Genomic DNA, 14,997 nt, shown 5'->3' on the forward strand with positions numbered 1-14,997 from the left:
AAGCCATCCATTATATATAAAGATTCCTCAGGCAGTCAAAGATTTTATACAAATTGAGACTAAGACCAGGGGACACAGGTTCAAACTAGTAAAAGGCAAATTTTGGAAGAACTTCTTTACACAAAGAGTGATCAGGTATGGAATAGACTTCCCGCAACAGGTAAGGAGACGAATGCCTGGAATTTCTTAAACAATTAGATATTAAAATGAGAAGACCTGAGAATCTTCTTGGATGCATGGACTAAGAGAAAGAATGGCCTTCCTCACCTAAAAAAAATTTCTGATCTAATGAGTAAACTAATAATGTAATCTGCTAATTTGTTTTGGGGACTGCACTGCACCCTGTACGTTTTTAACCTATTTTCTATTGCTTGCTTTATCCTGAGTGGGATACTGACCCTAATGATCATTTTACTGGTAAGCAAAAAGTGTTGTGTCATGCTTTCAATCTATTAACAAACTGCTCACTTTTGCCCCGACCAGATTTTAAAACTTTTTTTTTCTTTGTACAGCTTCTTAAATTTGATTTACCCTTTTGCATTTATTCTCCCCTGCAGAAAAATGCCCGCTTCCCAGGAGATCGGCCTCCATCGATATGGCGTTCTATGTACAGGGCTTATGGTCGACCGATTCTTCTTAGCAGCACGTTCCGCTATTTGGCCGACCTCTTGGGTTTTGCTGGCCCCCTCTGCATCTTTAAAATTGTCGATCATCTTAGCAAGACAAGCAAATCAAGTAGCACTGTAAGTTTGTGATTTAATACATTGGTCCATTTTTAGGTATGCTCAGCTTTTACTGATGTGTTCTTGTGCTTAGCAGAACTCCAGACGTGACTGAGATTCGCCTTTCTCTTCTTGTCTGATCTAAACTACTGTGTTTGGGCCTATCTATGGCCCTTAAGGCCTGTGTGGGCCTCAACACCGGCATTGACCAGTTAGGCCGAATGGCCTGTTTATGGGCTGTAGATCCTATTTCATTCTATGTAATATTTTCAAAGGAACTGAGCAGTTTTTGTTTCGATGTACATTGAACTTAGAGAATAGCCTGGACTTTGCAGTCAGCGGTGAAACAAGGGGTCTTGAAAAATCCTTGCTGAGAGATCTAGCAATCTCTGTGGTGAAAACTTTAACTCTCTCGATGTGAACTGATTGTAATGTTCTTTAATGGGGACTCTCAGCATCGTGCTGCATTAATGTCATCAAACTATCCCAGCAGCCAATCACATAAAAAATTCTCCCAGACAGCCAACCAGAAAATGAAAAGTGCTAATAATCAAATCACATTTTAAAAATTCTACAGAGAGCAAAATAACGATTGGGACATCCACAAGGGTTTAAGGTAGAAGCTGAAATATCATGACCAAGCATTCAAAATTTAATTATTTAAAAAAGCTAGCTTAAAAATTTACTAGTTAATCATAATGGAGACATTTAACAACATTCCACAAATATAACATTATTTTTTCAGGGTCTGATCAGTTGTTCAGCAATAGTTATTGCTCAGATCACCTTAAAGCCCAGTTACACCTCATTGAACAAGACTTAACGTTTTATGGTGTTTCTAACAGTGATATGAGAGTGGAAAATGGGAAGTCTTTCAAGAGCAATTGATTCCAATAATTATCAGCTTGAGGAGGCAGGGTAGAGGGGCCAGGGATCCACAACGCAGCCTGTGGCCGAGCACTGAATGACAAACTGCAACTTCAGGATTTCCATGCTAATCTGACAGTTGGGGTCAGCTTCAGAGGGTTAATGATAGCAAACGCTGACAGTTAGCTGTCAGAAACCCCACAAATTCTGGGCCAATGTGTCAACATGCAAAGAGTTTTCTGATAAGTGGGGTAAGAGAACAAAAACTTCCTTTCATTAGAAAAAGACTGACATCACAATTATTTGAATGAAGTGGCGGGAGGGGTGGATTCACACCCACCCGAACCTGACTGGACCTGACTACATGTGTCGAGTTCGAGTCTGGTAGGGTCGAAATTCCGAGTCCAGCATTTGGGCTCGGGTCAGGTTGGGTCGGGCTGGACACTGCTTCCGGGAAGTCACGGGATCAGGCTTACTCATGATTCCTCACAACTCTAGCTGCAGGAATATACTGCCACCGCAACAGATGAAGGAGATTCGTGTCGGGTCGGGCCAGGTGAGAATAAAAATTAAAGGGCTCGGGCTCGGCTGTGGTCGGGTTGGGCCCAGGTTGGGTTTTAATTTTATACCCAAGCCTGGCTTTACTCGGAACTAAGGCAGCCTTCCCTTGCAGAGTCTTCAAATGGAACTCATTTTCAAGTCTCTAACTTGCAGTTATGTTTCACTAGACCTTAAAGACCTGGATATTAGATATAAGGAGATAGCCAGTGGCATCGGGGTGCTCTGCCACCTTGCTCCATTTATGCTGATTCATTTGTCTGGTGTCCATTTGAAGTGCAGAAGGCCTTCTACCTACTCCTAGTTTGCATGGCTGCATCAGGGAATCTGGGGGCCTTGAAGGAAGTCGCAGATGGAGTCGCCCATTGATTAAGAAATGCACTGTCCACTATTCACCACCGAAAAGTGTGCCTCCCTTTTAAGGGGCTGCAGGCTGCCTTTAAGTAGAGCCTGCCACTCCCCTGTCAGTTTTCCCACCCTCCTAATTGCTGAGCTGCCTATTAAGTGCACAATCAGCTCTCTGATTCGATTTAAATGAGGCCTGACCATAAAAATTGATCCTGACCATAAAAATTGATCCTGGCCTGAACATATGCCTGAAGCAAATTCACTCCCCAGAACGTTGGGCTGAAATCTTCTGAACCCCACTTGTTCAGAACGTTAACAAGACCTTACTAGAGGAAAGAAAATATAAACGGTAATGAATGTAATACTAATACATGCGTGTCTGTCTTATGCCTTTTTAAAAAAAGCAACACCCTGCTTGTGGAAGTTGGTCATTAAAAGTCTGACTTTCCTTAGGTTAATGAAACCAATACCATTCTGGAAAGCACCATCATTCTAGCAAATCAGACGGACAAAGTAAGTAAAATTGGTCCTTTTTTCCCTTTAAGCATGTATCTTATGATTTAGAAGATGTACATAGAACTCGATAAATGAGCAAAATTCAATCCATTAGAAGTTATAAGACCAGCTGGGTCGACACATCTGTTCTATGAATGTATATGGATAGGGTAGCTTAGTGTTTTTATTAGTGGACCTGTAAACTAGAAAGATCTGGACTAATAATCCAGAGAAGGTGAGTTCAAATTCCAACGTAGCAGTTTGAGAATTTGAATTCAGTTTTTAAAAAAATCTGGAAATAAGCTGGTGTCAGTAAAGAAGTGACTCTGAAGCTGTCAGATTGTTGTAAAGATCCAACTGGTTCAGGAATGTCCTGTAGGACAGGAAACCTGCTGTCTTTACCTGGTCTGACCTACGTGCCTATAATTGCACACCAATACGATCGACTCTTAACTACCCTGTAATGTGGCCTTGCAAGCCAGTCAGTTTTATTGATCTGCTACTAGTGGTTCAAGAAGATAGCCTGCCACCACCTTCTCAAAATAACTAGGGGTGGGTAATAAATGTTGGTTTTCCCAATGATGCCACATCCCAAGAATGAATAAAAAACAAATAAAAATGGATGCCTGTACATGCTAATACAATCGAATGCTAACTAAGGCAGGTCTTTATTAAATGCCGCTGCTGCTGATTCCTCCCATGTGCAGTCATATATCACTCCTGTTGGTACACATAGAAGAATAGCCACAGTTGAATGAAACCAAGTCAATCCATAACTGTGCATTCAAATGTTGGTTTCTTTGCTTCTCAGCAACCAGAGCAGCAAATTAGACCACCATTGTCTGGGGATCTTAAACAAAGTTCAATCTGTATTTCTCCTTGGCCATTTCTTTTGCATGTTGTGACATATTTCACATGTCCATTGGAAACCTATACTTGGAGGGAAACAACCTCTGCCAAAGGCAAGAGCACTAAGATGGAAGATACAAAATGGGCTGAACAGGGCCCAAGGGGAGCTCAAGTAGTAATGATAATTTGCTTCTATAAATAAATAAATGGCCTAAGTAGTGAGAAACTAAAAGATTCCATCTTGCTCACTCTCCCAAACCTGTCCCAGTTCCTCCCATTATGTTATAATTAGAATTCTGCTACCCACCCTTAGCCATTGCTTGGTCAACCTTACTCGATTCCTTTAAGTATGGATCATCGATCTATGAGTCTAGATCAGGAAAATCTGACAGCAGAAACCTTGGCCGATAAAAGAGGTGCCCATGGGAAAAATGTAGCCCTCTGTCTGACTCCAGTGATGTAATGATGTTCTTAGCTAGTAAGTGTTTAAAACACTGCATAATTACACCTCTAAAACTAAAACATAAGTGGTGGCCTTTACATGAAGCACTGCAGTAAAATGGGTTGTTATCCTTACTTGCATGCCATTACCACATGGAAAAAGGAACGGATCCAGCTGACAGCTCAATTGTTTTGTTTTAAGACCTGACTTGCAGACATTACAGGGTAGCAGCAACTCTGGATAAAGTGTGGAAAATGCATTTGGGGTTAGACTAATCAAAGTCACCTCTCTTGGTTTATCCACAAATATTTAATGAAACAACTTCGGAAAGTGTATATGACCTATACAGTTAATATTTCCTGTGTGAAATGTTATCCTTATTAAAATAAATAAAATGGACTTCTCTGTGACAGAGAGTCCTTTTAATACTTTGCACATGTCTGACAGACATCAGACTGTAAGGTAATAGCTATTTGTTCTACCGTCGACTAAAATCTTTCCTTTTTTAGGTAAAATTTATGGGAGTTTATTTCGTGTCATCGAAGGAATTTTTGGAGAACGTTTATGTTCTGGCAGTGTTGCTCTTCCTCGCCCTCATACTACAGAGAACGTTTTTACAAGCCTCCTACTATGTAGCCATTGAAACAGGCATCAATTTACGTGGAGCCTTACTGGTGCGTATGATACCAGTTGTGCCACATTGTACCCTGTTTACTGCTGTTCATTCAAGTAAAGCTTTTGTTTTGTCGTAAGATTGATCACTTAATCTAACGCTGCAGCATCTGCAGCTTGTCTTCCCTGTGGGAACTGTTCCAAATAATGTTGTAGCAAAATCTTAAAGGGATTGACTAGATCTTTCAACATTGCATTTTTGCTTGTCTTGTGAGTCTTACAAAGAGACTTGCATTTATATAGTGCTTCCAAAAGTGCTTCATAGCCAATCAAGTACTTTTGAAGCATACTCACTATACAGTGAAAACTTGGCAGCCAATTTGCACACAGCACAGTCCAATAAACAGCTATGCGATAATGACCAGATCATCTGTTTCAACAGAGCCTCATGCCTTCACCTGGCCTGGCTTAAATGTGACTCTAGTCCCAGGCTAATGTGGCTGACTCTTAACTGCTTACGAAGTGATCCAGCAGTTGGATCAAACTAGGGATGGGCAATAAATGCCCCAACCTTGCCAGCAATACCCATTGTATAGCTTTTTCTAGCAGCAGTGCCACAGTAATGTAATAGCTAGCTCTCCCAATAGCTCGGTTGCTGAAGGTTGGGAACCAGCGGGGAGCGATACACGTAGAGAGTTGCAATTTGGAAGATATAGGGATGGGCACCCAAAATGCTTCCCCACCAGAGTGAGATAACTGGATCACAGAATCACCCTAAGTATTCCAGTTAGCTTTGATTCCCAGTCTGTGTTGAACTTAGAAGCTTCAATCAGAGTGTCAATAGGAGTGAGTCAACTGCATCAGTGCCCCTCTATTGGAGAGGGGGACAAATCAGCAAGGTAAACCAATGGTTTACTTCTGGCCCTTGCTGGAATTTCTGTGAGTGTGATTGTGAGTGTGCATGCATATAAGGTTGAGCGTAGGTCTGATGCCCATCATGAATGAATAGCCAACTTAACTCTTGTGCACAACCTGCTCCCTTTGTCCTATCATTGGCAGCTTTGCCTTCAGTTGTTTAGGCCTTAAGTTCAGGAATTCCCACCCCAAAACCTGTACACCTCACTTTTCTCCTTTTGGATGATCCTTAAAACCTAACTCTTTAACCAGAATTTTAGTCACTTGTCCTAATATCTCCTTGGTGTCAAACCTTTTCTGGTAATGCACCTATGACACAACTTGGGACATTTTACTACATTAAAGGTGCTATATAAATACAAGTTGTTGTAGTTGTATAGGTTTGCATAAAGAATGATTACTTGGCTGAGGTACTGGAAGGCACCTGGTTCTGGTGGATCCATAGACCAGCGTCAGTCATGCCTCAGGACAGGAGAAAGTTTGCAAAATAAAGTTATCTCCCTGCCAGTAAACCTTTATTTCAGTCCATTCAGTGGTGAGCATCAGTGGAAGTAGGACAGGGGCGGGGTGTGGTAGGGAGAGGTGTGAGGAACATTCAATGCATTTTAAAGCAGCCTTAGCCCTTGCTCAGCAGTGCTGATGATACAATCAATGATATCGTGCTTCATCGAGTGAGTGCCACCTGAGTGGGGGGTGGGGCTGCTGGTGGGTGGGAGGAGATGGCTAATCTCCGACCTCGGGATTCTTCAGATGCCTGAGTGTGATGATATCATTGAATGATATATCTACCGATTTCTGCCTTCGCCTTATAAAGCTGCTTTTCAAAATAATTGCTGAATCTTTTTCTGCTCCCCTACTTTCCTGCTTCACTTCAAACACTCAACACTCAAATTCCAAAAACAATGTTACATTTTAAATGTACTTTTCTGATTTTGTTATTTCTATTTCTATTACAAGGCATTAATATCTGCAAAACATTTTCTGAACAAAAGTTCCACTGTGCATTTCAATGGCTGGCGTTTGGACAAATTCACAATATTACTCACCCTAACACACTTTCTTTTAACGAGTATTTTTCTTGTAGATAACATTTTAATTCATCTCCTTGTGTGATTAACCGTATATCTCCTAAAGACCTTTAGGCCAATGTACCGGTAGCTCTTATGCATCACCCACTCCCTTCACCTTGCTATTGGCGGTTGTGCCTTCGGATGTCTAGGCCCTAACTCTAGAATCCCTTCATTGTTTCAGTGCTGTATCTCTAAAACTAAAAACTAAAACTAAATCTCTCCGCTTCTCCATCTCTTTCTGCTTCTTTAACGAATGAACTTTCATTTATTTGGCACCTTTCACGACCAAAGACCTTGACAGCCAATCATGTACTTTTGAAGTGTAGTCACTGTTGTAATGTAGGAAACACAGCAACCAAATTGCGTACAGCAAGGTGCCACAAACTGATAGTGACCAAAGCATCTGTTTTAATTATGTTGGTTGAGGGATAAATATAGGTCAGGACCTAATTAAAATCTACCTCTTTGACCAAGATTTTAATCATCTTTCTTAATACCTCCTTCTTTGGCTCAGTGTCAATTTTTGTCTGATTATACAACAGTGAAGTGCCTTGAGACATTTTCCGATGTTGAAGGCACAGTATAAGTGCAATGTTATTGCTATTCTTAATGCTTGGCTAATTGCCAAAATGTCACAGTTGCCATTTTACTGCAGCCCTGTACTTATGAACAAGTGAAATTTCTTCCACTTGATTTAATGTGCCCAAAACATTTTACCCTCCAATTTCTTTGTATTTTCCAGTGCAACAATGGCATTCGTGTGGCATAATGCTGATTTTCAGCACAAAATATCAAGCTTCACGAATTAGTGACTTTCAGCTTCCTTGATCTTTTGCACTGATTTTTCCACTAAAATCCTCTGCCACTCAGTAACATTGGGCTGAATTTTACGCCGCCCCAGTGGGTCGGATGGTGGTGTGGGGGCAACGTAAAATTGAGCGGGAGGCCTACCCGCCCCGCTTCCACCTCCGGAACAGGGTGCCCGATTGAGGGCCGCCCCTGCCTCCCAACCCACCCCCAGGACCCAAGACTCCCCCCTCCGCCCAGATGACCACTCCAGCCTCACCACGGAAGGACCGATCCTCCTGGTGAGACAACCTGAACTTACCTTCCCTCCAGGCTCCTTGGCGTCGGCTGGGCTGCAGTCCCAGCAGTGGCCACCGCTCCCAGTGGCGCTGCTGGGACTAAGAGCTGCCGGCCCACTGATTGGCCGGCAGCTCACGGAGGCGGGACCTCCTCCCTCAAGTGGGTGGAAGTCCCGCCTCGGGACAATTAAAGCCTGGGGATCCGTAAAATACGGGACGGATCCCAGGGCTAGGCGGAAGCAGGTTTGCCACCGACTTTCACACGGGTGGCGAATTCCCGTCCACCTAAGGTAAAATTCAGCCCATTGTTGTACCCCTCATGTAAAAGACCAGCACACTCAAGCTGCATTTATGTCAAATCTGAATGAGCTGTAAATTTGTGCCGAATATTTTATATACTGCTGGTGTTTTATGGTGTTTTTTTGTAACAAAACTCTCCTCACTGAGACCTGCACTTTTTCTTCTTGAATGCATTTAATGGGCATCAGAAAAAGTTACTTTAAAAAAGGAAAACCTTACTGCATTTTCACATGACGTTGAACTTTAATTTTTATGTATTAAGAAAGATTTGAAGAATATGGTGCATGTTCTGCACTTTCCTTGGGCACGGATTGCTTATGCTAATTTCTGCTTGTTTATCTCGATGTTGCTGCCACGGCATATATTCATGATATCGACAGGAAATGTTGGTGTAAGTACTAGTTCAGCAAGATTGGTGTGGAAACTGCTGTAAATTTTGGCTTAACAAATTATTTGAGGAAATTCCAGGTCTTTAAATTTAAAATGGATCATTGTGATTATCAGAACGGCCACTTTTAGCATTCATTACCATTATTTTATATGGAAATTGTTGCACCTTAGTTGCACCTGAATTGACACTTTCTTCCCACTATTTATGAAATCTATCTGTTCTCACTGAAAGTAACATTTCGTTATGCTTTGTCTTTTTTAGGCTATGATCTACAATAAGATTCTGCGTCTGTCCACCTCCAATATGTCAATGGGAGAGATGACTTTGGGCCAAATCAATAACCTTGTTGCCATAGAAACGAATCAGTTGATGTGGTTCCTTTTCCTCTGTCCTAATCTGTGGGCCATGCCAGTTCAGGTAATGCACTCAAGTAAAATCTCATTAACAACCCTGGTATGTCAAACAGGTAACCTGTACTAGAACTGTAAGGAGTACTTCTGAATGTCAGTGTCTGACTGCATCTTTCTCAGTAGAAACCAGGTTGTTTTACTAAACTAACATAATAAGACTATATACTGAACCAGTAGCATACAAGGCTACGGGCCAAGTGCTGGAAAATGGGATTAGAATGGGTAGGTGCTTGATGGCCGGCACAGACACGATGGGCCGAAGGGCCTGTTTCTGTGCTGTATGACTCTGTGACTCTATGCTTAAGAGAATGTTCTGGATTGAATTGCGCTTTTTGTGTTGCCACAAATAAGCAGCCTACTTTATTTTTTTTGGAAACTCAGTGGGTGACACAAGGCAGCACTTTGAACAGTCAAGTAAATCCACATTAAGTTCCTGCTATGTTTTTGCATTGACACTTGACGTCTGCGCCTCAGTCTTTACAAGGTACAGGAAGATTAATCTCACAGAACAATATTACGTCTTTATTTGGGCTAAAATGGCACTGAAGCTTTTGAGAGCGATAGGGCCAAGGATCTGTAACTTCATATATTGTGCTTAGTCCTTAAGAATGATGGAAAGCAATGACTAAAAAATGTCGTTTGAGCCATCAAGCCAATTCCTTCAACAGGCCATAGAAGGCTGTGTTTAATCTCTTGATGGATGGTTCTGTGGAATTGCTCCATCATTCCCAAAGTCAGTCAACCAGATCTCCACAAGCTATTCCTACATCTCTACTATTTGCATCTAAGTTACAACTGGCAGGACGTGGGACAGGTGGGCACCGGGAGGGGGTTCAAAATGCTGCCTGTTGACAGGTTCATACAGTCATCCAACACCCACCTCCTTAATGATGCAATACAAGCATCATGGACCTTTGCTCACAGGAAAAAGAATAGACGTCTCCAGGGAGTCGTTTTCACTTCATCACCTGACCCCGCCCCTTATAGAACCCACCCAGTATACAGGCGGTAGGTGATCCACTCGTCAGACTATTATTTTATCAGTATTCACTAGATTTTGCATTGCCTCAGAAATAATCTAATCCTGCCCTCTAGAGGTTTGAATTATGCAGGAGTAGGCCTTATGTATATGGTAGAAATCAGTTCAATGTATGGAGGCTGCCGTATCAAAGTCTACTAATCTTGACTGCTGCTGTTGATTTTATGTTACACTCATGGTAAAAGTAACCGTATTTTCAGCAGTATGTTGCAAACCTGTGCTTGCCTCAGGTTTTGACAATTCAGTACTGACTAGACCTTTCTATTCTGCTTCCGATGACCATGCAGGGGGCAACTGAAAGGGCTAATGGAATGCTGGGTCATATGTGCAGAATTTTCCCAACCCCATAGAGAGGGAGGGGGAAGGGTGCTGGGAAAATGTGTGGGCCGGGTCGGGATGGCTCCATGACACATTCCCGCCCCCGGGGATGTTTCCTGGGCAGCCTGGGAAGTGGGTCAGCTGACTGCTCCACATTGGTGGGCAGGCAGTTGAAATAATTGAGGCCCTAATTATAGGTGATTTTTTTTTTTGGGCCCACCAGCATTTTGCCTTAGGTGGAGCAGTCTCCCTGCAGCAGGCTGGGGGATCCATTAGAACTGAAGGCTCCATGCCCCATTGACAGGGCTGCAGAAAGGAAAGGCTGCCTCTGTGGCCTCAACAATCTCCCCGGAGTGCTTTTCCCTCCAATCTGCAGGGCCTGCCGCCATCCCCCCTCTAAAATATTTAATTATTTTTACCCCACTGAGGGCGCTACCATTTTTAGGCACCCTCGCATTCTCAGACTTTGCTCAGCAGCGCCCACCTCGCCCGGGTGGGGCTGCCCAGGCTCCAGAGCTGCTGACCCTGCAGCATTGTGAGCCTGCCCTCCGTGCTGTTGAGGCAGCTAAATAGGAGGCGACCTCCGGGAAAACAGCTCCGCCAGTCTCCACCATGGGCAGTTTGTGAATAGGTATTCTGTTTCAGAGCTGGCGGGCAGCCATAAAGACAGGGCTAAATTGTGGCGAGTCGAAGAGACTTAGTAGTTGGCAGGAAAAAAGACAGAGGCGCAAGGGGAGAGCCTACTGTGCAACAGCCCCAACAAACAAATTTCTCTGCAGCACCTGTGGAAGAGCCTGTCACTCCAGAATTGGCCTTTATAGCCACTCCAGGCGCTGCTTCACAAACCACTGACCACCTCCAGGCGCGTATCCATTGTCTCTCGAGATAAGGAGGCCCAAAAGGATTCTGTTTTAAATTAAAACCTGGAAAGAGGCAGTATCAGTAAAAGTGACCATGAAGCTGTCGGATTGTTAGAAAAACACAACTTTTTCACTAATGTGTTTCAGGGAAGGAAACCTGTCGTCCTTTCTGGTCTGGCCTATCTGTGATGCCAGCCCTACACCAACGTGATTGACTCTTACCTGCCCTCTTATGTGGCTTAACAATAAATGTTGGCCATGCCATTGACACTCAGATCCTTAGACTGAATAAAAATTCTGCAACATATCTGGTGTTGGTGTGAAGAGGTCTGAGTGTGCATGCCTCCCTGGAGCAGGGAATCTTGCTCTGCTTCAGAGCAGTTTTCCCTTTTGACCGGCACTGAACTCACTGGGGCCAGAGATTGTGGTGATGAACGAGAACAGAAATGAGGCACAGCCCCAGCTGGGAGAGGAGAAGCTGGCGATTCATGTCAGTTATCCAGTTATCTGAACTGGGATGGAAGGCAGACATGTCTTTAGCACGCCCGCCCCCCGCCCCCACCCCAATGTCCCGGCAGTAGTTTGCAGAGATATACCAGGGTCTTCCCCACCTATTCCAGCTATCCCATTCCTTCTGAGGCCTCGTAAATCTCATTTTTGCTGAGAGAAAGTGTGGATTCCACTGAGCCTTTTAATGGAGGGTCTATGAAGTAAGAACAAGGCAAAGTATCTCAGAGAAATTATTGCTGTGTCAGAATTGCCTCTCTGCCTCCTGAGTGACGGCCTGGAGGTTTGTCACCTTTTAGTGCGCTGGTGATGAATTCTGTATTTCTCACAACCCCTTGTCATAGAATTATCGAGTCCTAATGGCACAGAACGAGGTCATTTGGCCCATTGAGTTCATGCCTTAGAGTGACACAAAAGCAGACATTTCTGATATGCTGACATCGGCTCGGTCTCAACACTCTGAATATTAAAAACATCCCATCTCCTAGTAAAATGGCGGGCAGGTGGCCTGTTTCCCTGGTTCCAGGGATGAGGGAATTTAGGTACAAGGTTATATTGGAGAAGCTGGAGTTGTTCTCCATGGTGAAAAGGAGATTGAAGGGAGATTTGATAGAGGTGTATAAGATTATGATGAGTTTAGCTAAGTTAGACAAAGAAAAGCTGTTTCCATTAGCTGGTGGTACAAGGATTTAAGGATTTGGGCAAGAAATGCAGGGGGTTTGTGAGGAAGAACTTTTTACGCAGCGAGTGTTAATGATCTAAAAATTGTTGCCTATGAGGATGATGAAAGCAGAGACAATCAATTATTTCAAAGGGAAATAAATTTGTAGGACTACTGGGATAGAGCGGGGGAATGGAACTGACTGGATTGTGCCACAGAGAGCCGGCATAGAACCATTGGGCCGAATGGCCTCTTTCTGTGCCTTAATGACTCCATGACTGGAATTTTCTCAACTGCAAGGTTGTCCCACTACCAGGACCAAAAGTGGGTCACGAGGCCCCATGGACGGGTGGCGGGACGCTAGGCAGCATTTTGCCGGTGGTGTCCAATTAAGAGGCCACTTCCAGGACTGCTGTCCAATTGATGACAGCGGCCTGCCAATCAGAGAGCTGGCAGCCCAGCAGCCTCAGCACCACCAATGATCGAGGTGGCTACCGCTGCTGCTGCGGAATGAAAAAGATGGTGCCTCCACGTTGAAGCACCCTTGAAGGTCAGGTAAGGTTTCTTAATTACTGTGCTGGGACCAGGCAGGCAGGCCCCAGTGAACCAAGGGGCGAACCCGCCAGTGGTAGAGTCACCAGGGCAGCCATTGCCACCCGAGGGCCACTGTGTGAGCCATGGAGTGGTCATTAAGAAAGGCACCCCTCCTCTCCCCACCCCAGGAACCCGCTAGGAGACTGCTACAGTTTTCCTGACATTCTCCCCACGCGGGGGCCCTCCTGATGCCAGGAAAATCCTGGCAGAGTTGGGAAGTGGCCCTTAACTGGCTTATTAATTGGTTTAATTGGCCACCCGCCTCCAGTCTGTGGGTGGCTGCACTGCTATTGTTCCCACAATTGAGAATATCCTGTGGTGTTGGGAAGACATTGGGCTCCCCTCCCAATGCCTCCCACCTCCCACTTGTCTTCAGAGGGCTGGTAAAATCCAACGCTATGAGACTCTATGAGAGCTGGACCTGTTTCTGGCTGGACCAGCAATCCCCTTGTACAAGAAGTAGATACTGCATGACATTAATCAGGGCCAGGCTGACCTTTTGGTCTCGTTCTGATCACCGAACAGAGTCGAATCGCATGGGTTTTTAATCTGGTTTTTTGCTTCTCCCATTAGACCACTGGGCTATGGGTGAAGGGGAGAGTGTAAGTATTGTCATGTGCAAGGCTTCACTGTTGTGTGGGAAAGGATGGATGGACCAGAGGGCCTTTTCCTGTCCTGTCACTTTTTATATGTTTTACAGTGCACTCCGTTTTAAAATCCAGTCAACAACCTAAACTTGCATTGGCAAAAAACCCTTGTGTACTTTTGAAATCCTTCTTCCCTTGCTGTATGAGTTCCAACATTAATTGCCCCCTAACCTCGTGTACCTGATTGAAAAGGAGTCCCTTTAAAACTGGCTTTCAATTTGTAGTGGATTAACCCTGACGATTGATAGTAAAGAAAATTCTTTAGCCCTAGATGCTTGGAGATTGTGGTGGTTTCTATAACCAGCAGTGGATTCCCAACCTGCCAGTTTACCATCCAAGTTGAAAATAATCCCACTATGGTTTTCTTTTTAATTGACTGGATGGTGCAATTTTAAAAAGGGAAACAGCAAGCTTTCAATTGGATTGCTTATTGTCCAAAGTGTGTTGTGGAAAGGGGCAGTTTACAAAGATGGGGAGGAACCGTAACCAGTGGGTTTTAGTGCTCTGCGAGTAACTGCATATGGGTGTAGCCCTCTGGATTTCAACACAGCTCTTAGAGACTGTGGGCTGGATTTAATGGGCACCCCTGAGACAGGCTAGAGGCAGGGAGGGAACGGAGAAACATGAGGAGTGGCGGGAGGTGGAGTGCCCGACGCCAAGCGTTCTTCTTGGAGGTGGGCCTAATGGCCAATTGAGGCCCTTGTGGCCTATTAAGGGCCAGTTAAGGGCCTCCTCCCATTGCTGCTTGGATCTTACCAGCGGCAGGGTTGCCTCTACCACAGGGGGAGGTCGCCTTGAACACACGGGCAGGTCGCCTTGTAACACAAGGTGACCTTCCTGAGGGCTTACTGGGTGGTGGGGTGTTCTCTTCTGCATTCACCTCCGCATCCACCTCTGCATCCACCTCTGCCTCCTCCACCTCCGCCTCCTCCAATCTGTGGCCCACAGAGGACCCCGCCAGGAACCACTTCCCCTCCCGCCCCACCCCCCATCCCGGGTCCCTCCCCTCCCCCTGGACTCAATGACCACCCCCCCGCCGAGGCCTTTCGGATCAGCCCCAGTGACCCTGCCGCACTTACCTCTGGTCCGAGGTTCCGACGATGGGCCTGGATCTGAGGCCTCTGGAGTACCAGCAGTGGCCACTGTTCCCAGCGGCGCTGCCGATACTGCTGAGCTGCCAGCCCTCTGATTGGCCAGCACCTCATAAAGGCGAGATCCGCGTCTTTAAAGGGGATCCTGAAACTTTGTTTTAAAAGGTCCAGAAGATCACTCTGGGGGTTGGGAGTGGAGTGGGGGTGTGCACAGGA

The 14,997-nt window shown here is 44.8% G+C and overlaps 1 protein-coding gene across 4 annotated transcripts in view; it reads left to right on the forward strand.

Moving 5' to 3' along the window:
- abcc9 (ATP-binding cassette, sub-family C (CFTR/MRP), member 9) overlaps positions 1–14,997 on the forward strand; it is a 206,112-nt gene that overhangs the window by 62,740 nt on the left and 128,375 nt on the right. For all 4 annotated transcript variants that reach the window (XM_068058911.1, XM_068058912.1, XM_068058914.1 and 1 more), the window contains 4 exons: positions 558–743; positions 2,949–3,008; positions 4,791–4,955; positions 8,916–9,071. In XM_068058911.1, the coding sequence (XP_067915012.1) occupies positions 558–743; positions 2,949–3,008; positions 4,791–4,955; positions 8,916–9,071 (567 nt within the window). The remainder of the gene's footprint in view (positions 1–557; positions 744–2,948; positions 3,009–4,790; positions 4,956–8,915; positions 9,072–14,997) is intronic.

The sequence above is a fragment of the Heterodontus francisci genome, chromosome 27, assembly GCF_036365525.1.
Source record: "Heterodontus francisci isolate sHetFra1 chromosome 27, sHetFra1.hap1, whole genome shotgun sequence".
Classification (NCBI taxonomy): domain Eukaryota; kingdom Metazoa; phylum Chordata; class Chondrichthyes; order Heterodontiformes; family Heterodontidae; genus Heterodontus; species Heterodontus francisci.